The sequence below is a fragment of the Anguilla rostrata genome, chromosome 1 (genome assembly GCF_018555375.3).
Source record: "Anguilla rostrata isolate EN2019 chromosome 1, ASM1855537v3, whole genome shotgun sequence".
Lineage (NCBI taxonomy): Eukaryota > Metazoa > Chordata > Actinopteri > Anguilliformes > Anguillidae > Anguilla > Anguilla rostrata.
The window spans coordinates 70581440-70594750 of record NC_057933.1 but is presented as its reverse complement, the minus strand read 5'-3'; the positions used below and the strand labels follow the sequence as shown (position 1 = coordinate 70594750).

Genomic DNA, 13311 nt, shown 5'->3' with positions numbered 1-13311 from the left:
TATTGATGGCATTAGAATGGGCTGAACGGGGTAGGGTTAACAAAATAGTAATATGTAGTGATTCTGTGTCGGCCATTGCGAGTATTAAGACGGGTACAGCCAGAAATCACCAGGATCTGCTGTATGAAATCTTGTTCGCCAATTCAAGAGTGGTTAGGCAAGGGAAAAATGTTACATTCATGTGGGTCCCAGCACATTCAGATATCCCGGGAAACGAGAGAGCAGATATGTTGGCAAAAGAAGCAGTCAAAAAGGGAAGTGTTGAAATTAATATTAAGTTATCAAAGTCAGAGGGAAAGGGCGTTGTGTGGGGAAATATCAATAAAGAATGGCAGCAGCACTGGGATCAGGAGAGAAGGGGAGACATTTACATCGGATACAAAATAGAGTAGGCAGTGTAAGAAAGAGGGGAGGAAACAGAAGAGAGGAGGTTGTAATATCAAGATTAAGAATAGGACACAGCAATTTACGCAGCACGCTTCATCTTATAGGTAAACATCCAACCGGTCTTTGTGAAATCTGTCGGGTACCAGAAACCTCAGAACACATTATCATTAACTGCAGTAAATATGGGTCGGAAAGGAAGGATATGATGGAGGAAATGGGAAGATTGGGGATAACAGGAGTAGGATTGAGGGATGTACTGGAGTGTGGTGCTAGTGGGCAGGGGAGGAGATGTTTTATCAACTACCTTCGGGGAACGGGACTGATAATAAAAGTGTGACAGGCAATAAGCTGTAGGAGTTAACTTACTCCGAAAGGTGGCAGTAATGCAACTTTCAAGGATGCAAGCTGCCGTTAAACAACACGGAAGAAGAAGAAGAAGATAGCTCTATAAAATTGTGGGAACAGGAACCACGCGCTCTCTTCACTGGTCGAGCCTAAGAAAGGTAGGGTCGAATGTTCCAACGGCGTAGTTTCAGTAACACTATATCGCAAGTACTACACTAAATATATTCATAATTTCATCTCAGCTTTTTATGTGACATAGTATCCTCATAAAATAACATGTCACTTAATAAAGAAATGTATGCTGTATTGAACAATGCGTTTAACAAATTCGCCGCTATGGCGCAACGCGTAATAACCGACATGCTTGCACTATATAGCCGTGGCCTAGTTGGCTAACGTTAACTAGCAACAATACGTTTTATTTAAAATTGGAAGCAAAGTAGATTTTTAGTTTCTGACATAGCTATATATCCAAATTAATGTTATCTTATCTATTTGTATGTTTCCGATTTACTTATCTGTAAAATATCTGGTTAGCCAGCTCGAATGAGGCGTGTTCGCGAGGCTACACAGTTCGTTTTGTACACGGCTGCTTATCAAAGTTGTTCTCAACCATGGGCCTGGTAACCCCCCGTGTAGGCTGGTTTTTGTAGCAACCACGGTTACAATCCCAGTATTTTAACAAGCTGTTAAATTTTCTTATGCTTTTTAATTTTATAGGGATTTTTTACTCTCAAGCCACGTTATATTAGAATTAGCTGTACGTGCTATTAAGCAAAGTTATATTGACATTGTGCTTATTGTGCTCTTTTGCGAACAGTTGCATAGAAAGGTCACTTACCCTGACAAACTTGTGACAATACCGGTTTGGCTCATTTGCAGTCTTCGAATTATATATATTAAATCGGTAGTTTTAGTGGCCACGTGTCCACACTTTAACCAATATATTTTGTTACCTCGTGGTAGTTTTCAATATAAAACAATGAGCACACTGAATATGGGAATTATTTGTGGCATGCATAGCTATTTCTGACATAATATGGCTTAAGAGGGCAAATCCCTCTAAATATGAAAAGCACCTAATTAAGAATTTGCCGCTTGTTAAAATTGGGGGGGTTGCAATTGTGGTTGGAACAAGAACCAGCACACAGGGTTTCCCTGGGTCCAAGGTTGAGAATCACTGGTCTGTTGAACATTTCCATTAATATTTGATTTGTAAATAGTTGAAATACTTTTAATTTCATTGTATATAAGGCCATAGTATACTTATTTAACGGTCAGGTAGTCAAACAAAAAGGATGTATAGATGCACTGTATTAACTTCTCTAGCAATCAAGCAGTTGCAGTATCTTGACTGAACTTGAACTTTGGCGAAAACTAGCACAGTGTGACATGTAACATCGCACTAGCTTGGATGAACTGGAATGGAGCTTAAGACTGTTGGTAACCTTAACCTGGTTTGCTGAAATTCATTTTTAATTTGCTCATTTTAATGTAATGTGTATTTAATGTTCCCTCAGGCAGTCTTGACCCACCATGCCCGTTGCTAGGAGTTGGGTTTGTCGCAAGACATACGTCACCCCCCGCCGCCCCTTCGAGAAGTCTCGTCTCGATCAGGAGCTCAAACTCATCGGTATACACTTTGTACGCTGCTATATCATGGTTTATACGTTTCATACTTACTGTAGTACTTATTGACAGAAGTGACCTGTTTGCTCGGTTCGAAAATACTGAAAGTGCTTTTTTTTTTTTTTTTTTTTAGGGGAGTATGGTCTGAGAAACAAGAGGGAGGTCTGGCGGGTGAAGTTCACTCTGGCTAAAATCCGCAAGGCTGCCAGAGAGCTGCTCACTCTGGATGAGAAGGACCCCAAGCGGTTGTTTGAAGGTAAGCAGACTCATTTGCATTTAGTTTGTTAGACAGACAAATTTCAAATTAAAATGGAATGGTGTCAGCTTCATTCACCGGCTTTTGTAAAATTCTGACGTGAAGCTTAGGACCTAGTAAATGACTTGTCAATCGGAGGGGATGTATCCCTTGAGTATTGCGTGGGACTGCATTCCTCTATGCATCTGATTTTAATCTGTGGCCAGTGATTTAATGCAATTAACTCAGATTGACTGTGATGTCAAGAATTCCTCGTCAATGAGGCCACTAGTAGAGCTGTAATTACTAGGCTATGATGCCTTATATTCACTATCATTAAATGTGTTGAGGAAATGGTGTCATTGATGCTCCAAAAATTTTACTTTTAGCATTTCAGTTGGTCCTTTAAATGTTATGTAATGACCCTTAATCTGCCCATCAGTGGGGTAGACTGGATAATAATGGCTTCCTGTATCCCTTCAGGTAATGCCTTACTGAGGCGCCTGGTGAGGATCGGAGTGCTCGACGAGGGCAAGATGAAGCTGGATTACATCCTGGGCCTTAAGGTTGAGGACTTCCTCGAGCGTAGGCTGCAGACACAGGTCTTCAAGCTGGGCCTGGCTAAGAGCATCCACCATGCCCGTGTGCTCATCCGCCAGAGGCACATCCGGTAAGTGGGGTGAACACATGCATGCAGCATATAATGGGTATACACAGAGTAATGTTCCAGTATAAAAAAGGCATGGCACTAACCACCATTTTAAAAATCTGTGGTGGTGCTTGTTCCTGCCGAGGTCATTAGAATCTTAACTTTCCTCTGTGGGTTAAGTATTCTTGCTTAGAATTGGTCTGTGGCTTCCGTGATTAGTAGTGGTGATACTGCCCTTGAATTTTATGTGCTTGCAAAAGTGGCACCAAGCCGAATGTCGTTCGGGCAAAACCAGAGTTGGTACATTTTCTATTGAGGTTGTCCTTCCTCTTTCATTAGTTGTCCTGCCTGCGCTATTGCTCCCATCTGAGCAGCGATAGAAAATTCAGCAAGGTCAATTCGGTGGCATAAACCGTATACCTTGTCGGTAAGACTGGCCGGACCCAGTACGGCCAATCAGGACTGTTTCCTCCATGGAAATGAATCCACAGGTAATGTAGATCACTCATGAATGGCGTTTAGAATAAACGTTTCTGCAACCTTGGCTAGAAGATTCGTTGGCTCTTTGTGATATTCTATAGGGAAAAAGTGTAGAATTGTATTGTGGGTCTTCAGTTCCATTGTTGGAGTTCATGCACTCCAACGTACATTTTTTTTCAGGCCGATGATTTAAATCAATATATTCAGATTCTCTGTGGTGTCAAGAATTCCTCGTCAATGAGGCCTGAAAAGGGACTGCTTTTGGTGCCTACCCACAATACTGGGACCGCTTGCACTAAGTTAAGGTTGAAGTGACTGCTGTCCTGAATTTTTTTTTTTTTTTGTGCTCCAGTGTCCGCAAACAGGTGGTGAACATCCCATCCTTCGTGGTCCGCCTGGACAGCCAGAAGCACATCGATTTCTCTCTTCGCTCTCCATACGGTGGTGGACGCCCTGGCCGCGTCAAGAGAAAGAACGCCAAGAAGGGCCAGGGTGGAGCTGGAGGCGCTGATGATGAGGAGGAGGATTAAGCTGCACTTCCCAGAGGGGGTTATGTTGGACACCTGTACTGCTCCCTCAACTTTTCAATAAAATCTGTTGACAAATTTATTTTGCTGCGGTTTCTGTATCATTTGTTATCAAGTGTTTTCATTTTTGAATTGTGCCTCCTGATAAGTTGCCTTGCACTGGTACTGTGAAGTATGAAATGCACATTGACCTTGAACAATGGCTGCAAAATAAGAAAATACTACCAGCACACTGCTGTTATGTTCCCAAGTGATTTTTATTTAACAAATCTGTGTGCAGTGACACTTGGGAGCATAATAGTGTGCTGGTAGTATTTTCTTATTTTCTATTAAGTGTATGCAATCTCTGGTAAGAGATTGGCATTTGGTAAATGCAACAATTGGAGCTGGCTAAAATAAAGGGAAGTCAGATGGGCAGATTGAGCATTGATTGGGTGTATCCTTTCAGACAGTTGGGTGCATAATGAAGCAATTCCTGTTAAGCACTTTGCTCAAGGGCAAAATGGTGGTGTTCTACCTGTGAGTCAAACCTGCAACCTTTAGGGTACAAGCTCAAATACCCTAACACTACAGCCCTTGGTGTAATAGATCACATTAGTGGGATATGGCAGCATTTTAATGTAGAGTATTGTACAAAACGAATGTGGGCGTAAGCAAATTTGGATTTGTGGGTCTAGGATGTCGCCATTAAAATTAAGTTGATCACCAATACAAATGTTGTACTTTCAGGATATCAACAGAACAATATCGCATTTTTGCACGTTAAGATTGGTAAACGGTGTTGTGAAATTGCTAACGTCCCGCTTGTGAATCGGTCTGACGTCACATGACCCAGGAACCAGAAGTGCGATCTACGTAAATGCTAGCTAGCAACGTGTGACAAAGTAACAGCCAGGGATGTTTTTTGCCGGGAAGTTTTTATGCTAATTCCAGTGTAACAACGTTTCAGTTGACATGACGACTGTCATAGAGGCCGGTCTTTCGGTGTCTCTTGATCTTTCTTCAGTCGTTGAAGCGGCTGTGAGGGTTGCAGTGTGCTCTGTGCTTAAAGAGGTTCAAAGACTCATCGGTAAAGATGTGGCCGAGCTGCGAGTGGCTCTTTCTAGAAAGGAGTGCGAGAACGAAAAGCTTAGGACGCAGCTGGATATGGCGAGACGAGAGTTGAGAGATCGGACGAGCTCCGAGAAAAGGTCTATATTAAACAGCGACCTATCATCCTCTTGTAACGAAGACGCGAGTGGGAATAATACCAGTTCTCGTCACGGCGTACGTAGTAACACAGATGAAGACCCTAGCGGACTGGCCTTGGACGGCTCATCAATTTGGAGTCACCCCTGGGACAGTGACGCTGGTAGTGATATGCAGCATAACTTTATTGACCCACTAGAGAACATAGAATCCAAGCGTGACTTTACACCAGATGTGGGCTACAGTTTGGATGCTGCAGAAACAAGTAAGCACTTTATCTTTCCAAATGTCTAATGTTATAGTCTTCTGCCGTCACAAGTTCATGTATATGTATCAGCACTACATACTTGCAGTTACATTTATAGAACACTGCACAGATGTTTATATTTCAACTGCACCTTTGTACAGATGTTTACATTTTCAGCTGCACCTTTGTATGTATATATTCCTAATTGCACTACTTGTACATAGGGCCACTGCAGTTCAGCTAATGTGCAATATCCGAAGTGCAATATCTCAGCTGCTAATCTTACCATGTTGTATTGTTTTATATCTTATTGTTTTATAGGTTACTGCAAATATATACATTTTATACATGTTATACATTTTATATTTTATTTAAATATTTAGCACTCTAAATTAGTTTAGCTTGAACTCTGTTCTTTTTTTAATTGCTGTTTGCTATGTGTGAATGCACTGTCAGGATTGCTACTTAATTTTGTTGTACACTGTGCAATGACAATAAAGGAATCTATTCTATTCATAACGTCATTAATTTTTCCTGTGTGCCTCTCAAACTAGACACAGAACCAAATCCCACATGTGAGCTTTTGGACTCGATCGCTGACTCTGTGGCAGTGACGACAGCCTCCATTACATCTCATGGCGAAAGTACAGTAAGCAACGTTAACCTGGTTGATGCCCACACAACAAAGGAGCTGAGAGTCGTACAGGTAAAGGAGGAAATTTCTTCTGGACTGTCTTCCTCCACTGCGCATGGGTTGTCGCATCCTGACAAAGCAGAGCCCTATATCTGCGGTGAGTGTGGGAAAAGCTACTTCTGGTTAAGTAGCTTGAAAAAGCACCAGAAGACCCATCAGCGCACGCATACAAACCCACGGCCGCACCGCTGCACAGACTGCCCCAAGACATTCAGTTACCTCTCCAGCCTGAAGAAGCACCTGCTTATCCACACGGGGGAGAAGCCGCACCACTGCAGCCTCTGTGGGAAGCGTTTCCGGCAAATCCAGCATCTAAAGGAGCACTGCAAGACCCACGAGGACAGCAAGCCCTTCCGTTGCGGGGAGTGCGGCTGGGGATTCAATAATGGGTCCAACTTCAAGCGTCACCTTCTCATCCACACGCGGCAGAAGGCGGACTAGATTAGAGAACTTTAGTCGTGATCTTTTAAAATGATTTATCTACACTCACTTTTTTTTTTTTTTTTTTTTTTTAAACCTTTTAAAAGAAAGATAAGGTGATGAACATGCTTCCCCAATACAATACTGTCTCCACTTCCCCAAAAGTAAATTAGCCTATGTATTCTGTTTTTTCCCCAACCATTTAACCAGCTCTAAAAAAATCTCAGTGTACTGTAATTTCAATGACTGTCATTGTGTCAGAGAACTAAGTTTGCCTGACCCAGTTAAATTTATGAAATGAATTTTCATGCAGCATCTCCCTTGTGTGTATAAGTTGAAAAATGTAAGTAGGACCAAGAAACTTGACACTGGATGTTTCACACACAGGCCACAATTTTTGATGTTCTAATCAAATATTGGTGTATTAATGATATCTGAGTAGTGAGAGTCATTGATGTGAAAACTAGATTTTAAATATTTTTTTAAAGGAGCCACTACTCTTTTTACATTGAGTATATGATTATTGTGTTTCCTTTTTAAAATGTGCTTCATGATATACTAGGACTAATTTTATATTTTACCAAACATGGCAAGCATCTCCTTTAATTTGAAATAAATTGTCAATGTTTTTACATGTATTGGTGAATTTATTATGTACCATTTGTATGTGATTATTCACAATTAGCCTAAATATTCCTTAGCTGACTCATTAACTACAGAAATGGTGCATGAGATAGTTGAGCAACCATAGACATGTTACAAAATTTGAACAATTTTGTATTATTAAAAGGCAAAACAATAGGCGTGATTTAAATAAGCTGTTTTACTTCAAATTAATTATTTTATTTTAGTACATTTATAAATTTTGTTTTTGCATGCTACGTATTTGCAGCTGTCCACTGCACTGAAAATGAAAGGGAAAAGAGACTGAAGAATTTACTTGATGTACAAATTTGTATATATCCATATAATTCATAGTATTACATTTTGTTGCCAGTAAACTAATCTGTGATAGTCACCTTCCGACTGTATACTTCTATCTCTTAATATATTACTTCCCATCATGCAGTTTTTCTTACTGCAAATGATAAAATGTAGCCTATTTATAATTGTCATATAGATTGAACTTGTTTCTTTTTCTGTACTGTCAACACACAGCCATTGTTTCAAAGTGAAACAATTTAATTGATTGTATTTTTCACCTTCATAGTGGGTGCTAACAAATAAATGGGTAATATATTTTTTGTTTCATTAGTGACAAGGAGAACAGTGAATTAATTAATTAATGTGGATTTTGAATAATTGTTATACTGCACATCAGTGTTTATACCTTAATACAAAAGTAAATAAATAAAAGAGGACTTTCATTTAGGATTTTACTTGGTTTTACTTACAATATTTTGCATATTAACAGGTTTTCGCTAATTTCTTCAGGTCATTTTGACTGAAAGTCTGTTGCAAGATTTTTAGTAATAATGTGTGATTGCAGTTTACCTCATGTTATGTGACATTTATTGGGGCCTTTCTTTTCATAGTTGAATAAATATTTTGTGTGAAGAGCTATCCATCCTAATATAAATATATTTTTATAAATATGTATTTTAAGTAGACTATATTTGAAGATTTTGGCCACATCTCTTAGCTCACACATTAATTCAACGACTAATGATGACATTTTTCGGTCTGTTATAAATGTATAATAAATTCATAATAGATGGTAGTGCAAAAATAACCAATAAGCTGTCAAAGGCATTGTCCTACTGGACGGAACCCTGCCCTCTGGTGACAGCGCTGAGAAAAAACGTCACGCTCCTGTGAGAATTTCCGCTAGGATCAATGTCGGGAAATGACGTTTTTTATCCGCGACTATATGGTTGTTTACAAGTATTCAACATGGGCTATGTTTTGTTTAGGTGTTGATGGATTAAAATGCGTGTGCTTTAAACTGCAGTCTTACCCGGTTAAATTTGACATCACATTGTTTCGTTTTTTAAAAGTGTTATTTAATTGCTGCATAACTAGTAAGAATACAGTTCTGGTTGCTTGGTAGCTAGCTAGGTAGCGCTCAAGATGGAGGCATAGGGTAAGGTTTTTGGTTTCCAATTGGATCCTATTCGGTTAATTGTTCCGTTTCGTGCTAGCGACGGAACCAGAGAACTATACAATTTAACTGGTTTTAACATTAAATAATATTGGTGAAAACCAGAAAAGAAAAACTCAGCCAAAACTCCCTGACATATTTCGTTAAGTTAGCTAACGTGGGGTAAATAGTTTACTTTAGTTGATATGACGACCGACATAGAGGCCAGTCTGTCTGTCTCTTTTGATCTTTCTTCTGTCATTGAAGATGCTGTGAGGTCTGCAGTGTGCTCCGTGCTTGACCAGATTCAAAGACTTATCGGCAGGGATGTGGCAGAGCTCCGAGCGGCTGTGGCTAAAAAGGAATGTGAAAACGAGAAGCTTAGGGCACAACTCGAATTGGCAAGACTGGAGCTGAGAGAACGGTTCGGTTGTAAGAAAAGGTCAGATTTAAATAGCGACGTGTCACATTGTAATGAAGACGAGACTGGGGATAGAAGTTCTCATCATGACGTGCACAGTAACGCTGATGAAGACCCAAATAGTTTGGCTTTGGAACACAGCTCGTCACTTTGGGCTCAGCCCTGGGACAGTGACACCGGTGGCGATATGCAGCATAACTTCATAGACCCACTAGGGAGCGTAGAATCAAAGCATGACTTTTCATCAGATGTTGACTACAGGATCGAAGCTGAAGAATCAGGTGGGCCCTATTTTGTCTGTGTTAATATGTTATTTAGTGAGAAAACTGAGCAGATAGTTGGAATAACATGGTGGGTTTTTTTTCTTACATCAGTGACTGAACAAAGATATTGAATCACTAAGTTTGTGAGTTTAGCCTACATATTTTCAGTACTATTTTGCAAAGCAGCAATCAGACTTCTTTCCAAGATTGAGTGGTGAACAATTTATTAATTTGATATGTGATCTATTATTAATAGTATAATTTGCATTTTGACCATTTTTATCATTGTTACTCATTTTAATGTGTATCTGTTAGGCCACACACTCAGATGGCTCAATTTGATTAGCCAAAAGTTTTGTTAAATTGAGTAATTCAGACATAATTCATAGTCATTATCAGTTTTTCCTTGTGTCTTTAAAACCAGACACAGAGCCAAGCCCAACTGCAGAACCGCTGGACATGATCCCTGAACATGAGGGACTGAAAACAGACCCCTGTCCGTCTTACGAAGAAAGTAAGGCAAGCAGCCTGGATGATGCCCACACAACAAGGGAGCTGAGGGTCATCCAGGTTAAAGAGGAACTTCCTGCCGCTCTGTCGTCTTCTACTGGACCTGAACTTTCTCATCCCACCAAACCAAAGCCTTACATCTGTGGTGAGTGTGGCAAGAGCTACCTCTGGCTGAAAAGCCTGAAAAAGCACCAGAAGATCCACTCTGGTGAGGCCCCATTCAGCTGCAGCATCTGCTGCAAGCACTTCTCGTCTCAGCAGCTGTTCGAGGAGCACCAGCGCGTGCACACCAGCCTGCGGCCGCACCGCTGCGCCAGCTGCCCCAAGACCTTCAGCCACCTCTCCAACCTGAAGAAGCACCAGCTCATCCACACGGGGGAGAAGCCGCACCACTGCGGCCTCTGCGGGAAGCGCTTCCGACAGATCCAGCATCTGAAGGAGCACCACAAGACCCACGAGGACAGCAAGCCCTTCCGCTGCGGGGAGTGCGGCTGGGGCTTCAATCATGGGTCCAACTTCAAGCGCCACCTGCTTGTGCACACGCGCCAGAAAATGCGCCACGGGCTCGGCTCTTGACCGCGACTCTCGCAAGCTTCCAAGAAAAATCCTTGGTTCCTACCGCATTTGGAGTGATTACAAATTTTCCTTAATAGTTGTAACCCAGCCCTTAAGAATATAGGGTTAAAGGTGAACATTGTAGGTCTCAGAATGATCAGATTTTTGTCATGTTTTCAGTAAATTGACACAACTTTTAGTGTGTGAAACTACAGGTTTGTTGACTTAACACAAAAAAGGTGCATGAATTAATTGCAGCTACTATCTAGTTACTAGCTACTATGGAAAGCTGTCAAATGATGAAAATGCAGATTTTCAGTTTTTTCTTTGTGAACCAAAAGAAGAAAATGTTAAATGTTGTTAAATGGAGTAGCTGTATTTAATAATTATTTTTTAAATTAGCACTACCCAAACATTCAAACATTGTCTATGTAACAGTAACTGATGTTCAGATGGTCAGATTTGATCAGAGCAGGCCAAAAACCTACACATGTGCAATGCCTATGTTACAGTGCATAATGTTACAGTACAGGCCAGTAGTTCTCAAACTCGGTCCTGGGGGACCCCTGTGTATGTTGGTTTTCATTCCAATCTCAACAGCAATTTTTCTTAATTAGGTGCTTTTCATGTTTTAGAGCTGGGGTTCCAGAAAGAGTCAGTGTGGGTGCACACACCTGATTCTACTAATCAATCACTAGAGTCATTGCTAAGCACCTTGATTAGTAGAATCAGGATCAGCTGTGTGCACCCACACTGGCCCTTTCTGGACAAGACTGTGGACCCCAGATCTAAAACATGAAAAGCACCTAATTAAGAAAAATTAACAGCTTGTTAAAATTCTGGGATTGCTGTTGAGGTTGGAATGATAACCAGCATACACAGGGGTCCCCCAGGACCGAGTTTGAGAACCACTGGTACAGGCTGTTATAATGTCCTTTTTATTTCCACAGTATACTTGCACCTGTGTAAAGGCATCACATATTTTGGCATGCTCTTAAATGGTTTGGCATGTAATGGATCTAGGTGATGAACATTTTTGTGAGGGGAAAATGTGTGCTTGTAAAAGCGTTTATTTTTGCTTTTCAGTTACCAAATTGATAATTTTCCCTGTCTTTCTAAAAGTTGTGATTCAGGCTGTTTGTCAGATTTTTTAAATGCAGTTTTCAAAGTTAAAAAAAAAAAGAACTTGCATGACTCTGAACAGCCACATGAAAAATTGTAATGTGAAGGCAAAGCTTGTTAATTTATCTATATTTACAATAATATATAATGCAATAATACAATGGGTTCTATAAAACAGTCTGGATAACTTATGTTTCTTCTTCAGATATAGCACCTGAGACTAAGCAAGGTTTAATTTAACCTTGAACTATGTAATTTTGCAAGACTGAATCTAAACAAATCCCCCAGTTCAGCCTGGTCTGTCTTGTTTGCAACCTATCCAATACTTGATATGTAATGGTATTTAACTTTACAAGTAGTCTTCAATCTATATTTTTAACTGGAGTATTAAACCTTTGAAAACTTGACATGCCATTATTAGTGAAGGAAACAAAGGGTAAATCACGAGACACATAAGTCAATATCTTGATGTTTTAATGTTGGAGAAACTCCTTCATGTAATTGCATAAAACAGCACCTAGTCTGAAAACATTGTTTGAAAGATGACTGGCCTAGCCCGGACGTACTTCTGAACATTGTTTGAAATGGTTGTCTTATTTTTTCTCATTTTTTAATTAAGTACAAGTAGTATAGCCTTTTAAATTATTTTATTTGAAATTATACACAATGCCATTCTTTTTCTGTATTGAAGCAGTAAGTACCTTTGGAACTTCTTTGAAGAAAATTGAGCAATAAAGATGATGATTAATAAATCTGGTATGAAATGTTGAAAATTTGTCATTTTTTAGGCAGGTTTGTGCCCATGACACTTAGCAGGGGATCACCTAGCAGTAACCACAGCTAAATAAACGATCAGTGTCTGATATTATATAACAAACTGAATAATTAGCCTACTGCTATTTAAAACACATATACTGTGGAATAGAGATGAAACTACTTGAATGGAAGCTCAACTATGGAAAAAAGGGGAAAAAACAGTAGGTGAGTCCCCAGGACCAGGTTTAGGAAATGTTGAAATATCAAGCAAATTCCATCAAAGTTTAAATTTAATGAACATCCTATTTTTGCAGCCTGTTAGAAGAAGATGGTCAAAACATTAAAGTTGTAGCTTGCAGCTTGGTAAGGGGTCATTCCTATGTTCCCAGGGTCCTATGTTCCCCAGATTTACATGGCACATAATGGGAACATGACAAAGGGTGCTATGTTCCCCAGCTCTACATGAAATCTTATCTGTGTTCAGTAGATAGAGACAGAGACAGTAAATCAATGATTTTCTGTCTTGCTCCAGAAAACAATGTCAGCTAGGTCTATCAGCAAACAAATGGCTTAGCTATGCTCAGAGGTCCTCAATAATAATAGTATTTTCCAAGAAATTATGAAAAATTGTTCACAACGTTTTGTTAGTGTCTTTCTCTGCTACCATAGAGTGAATGCGTAAGTGAATGCGATGATGAGAAAACTTTTTGTTACGCTGAGATATAAAACACTATTCCAAAAGCAAAATTAGACATGTTATACATCGTTAGAAAGCGTATACTCTCACCTAAATGAATTGTCAA

General features: G+C 39.9%; 3 protein-coding genes across 3 annotated transcripts; all 3 read left to right on the top strand.

Annotated features, from left to right (window-relative positions):
* Nucleotides 1–2206: 2206 nt before the first annotated feature.
* On the top strand, nucleotides 2207–4334 carry rps9 (ribosomal protein S9). The gene is made up of 4 exons (XM_064297851.1): nucleotides 2207–2365; nucleotides 2495–2617; nucleotides 3080–3266; nucleotides 4078–4334. The coding sequence occupies exons 1-4, from the start codon at nucleotides 2269–2271 to the stop codon at nucleotides 4253–4255; spliced, it is 585 nt and encodes a 194-aa protein (XP_064153921.1). The 5' UTR covers nucleotides 2207–2268; the 3' UTR covers nucleotides 4256–4334.
* Nucleotides 4335–5028: 694 nt separating this feature from the next.
* Nucleotides 5029–6876, top strand: LOC135233891 (zinc finger protein 37-like). The gene is made up of 2 exons (XM_064297839.1): nucleotides 5029–5705; nucleotides 6242–6876. Exons 1-2 carry the CDS (start codon nucleotides 5207–5209, stop codon nucleotides 6820–6822), a joined length of 1080 nt encoding a protein of 359 aa, XP_064153909.1. The 5' UTR covers nucleotides 5029–5206; the 3' UTR covers nucleotides 6823–6876.
* A 1746-nt stretch (nucleotides 6877–8622) lies between these two features.
* Nucleotides 8623–11228, top strand: LOC135233885 (zinc finger protein 45-like). The gene is made up of 2 exons (XM_064297823.1): nucleotides 8623–9583; nucleotides 9990–11228. The coding sequence occupies exons 1-2, from the start codon at nucleotides 9088–9090 to the stop codon at nucleotides 10649–10651; spliced, it is 1158 nt and encodes a 385-aa protein (XP_064153893.1). The 5' UTR covers nucleotides 8623–9087; the 3' UTR covers nucleotides 10652–11228.
* Nucleotides 11229–13311: the final 2083 nt, after the last annotated feature.

What these genes read in the sequence shown, in the direction of transcription:
- LOC135233885 (XM_064297823.1), top strand. Translation starts at nt 9,088, where the DNA reads ATGACGACCGACATAGAGGCCAGTCTGTCTGTCTCTTTTGATCTTTCT. An exon ending in GATCGAAGCTGAAGAATCAG is followed by an intron (nt 9,584 to 9,989) that starts GTGGGCCCTATT and finishes CTTTAAAACCAG; the next exon opens with ACACAGAGCCAAGCCCAACT.
- rps9 (XM_064297851.1), top strand. Translation starts at nt 2,269, where the DNA reads ATGCCCGTTGCTAGGAGTTGGGTTTGTCGCAAGACATACGTCACCCCC. An exon ending in TCAGGAGCTCAAACTCATCG is followed by an intron (nt 2,366 to 2,494) that starts GTATACACTTTG and finishes TTTTTTTTTTAG; the next exon opens with GGGAGTATGGTCTGAGAAAC. An exon ending in ATCCGCCAGAGGCACATCCG is followed by an intron (nt 3,267 to 4,077) that starts GTAAGTGGGGTG and finishes TTTGTGCTCCAG; the next exon opens with TGTCCGCAAACAGGTGGTGA.
- LOC135233891 (XM_064297839.1), top strand. Translation starts at nt 5,207, where the DNA reads ATGACGACTGTCATAGAGGCCGGTCTTTCGGTGTCTCTTGATCTTTCT. An exon ending in TTTGGATGCTGCAGAAACAA is followed by an intron (nt 5,706 to 6,241) that starts GTAAGCACTTTA and finishes CTCTCAAACTAG; the next exon opens with ACACAGAACCAAATCCCACA.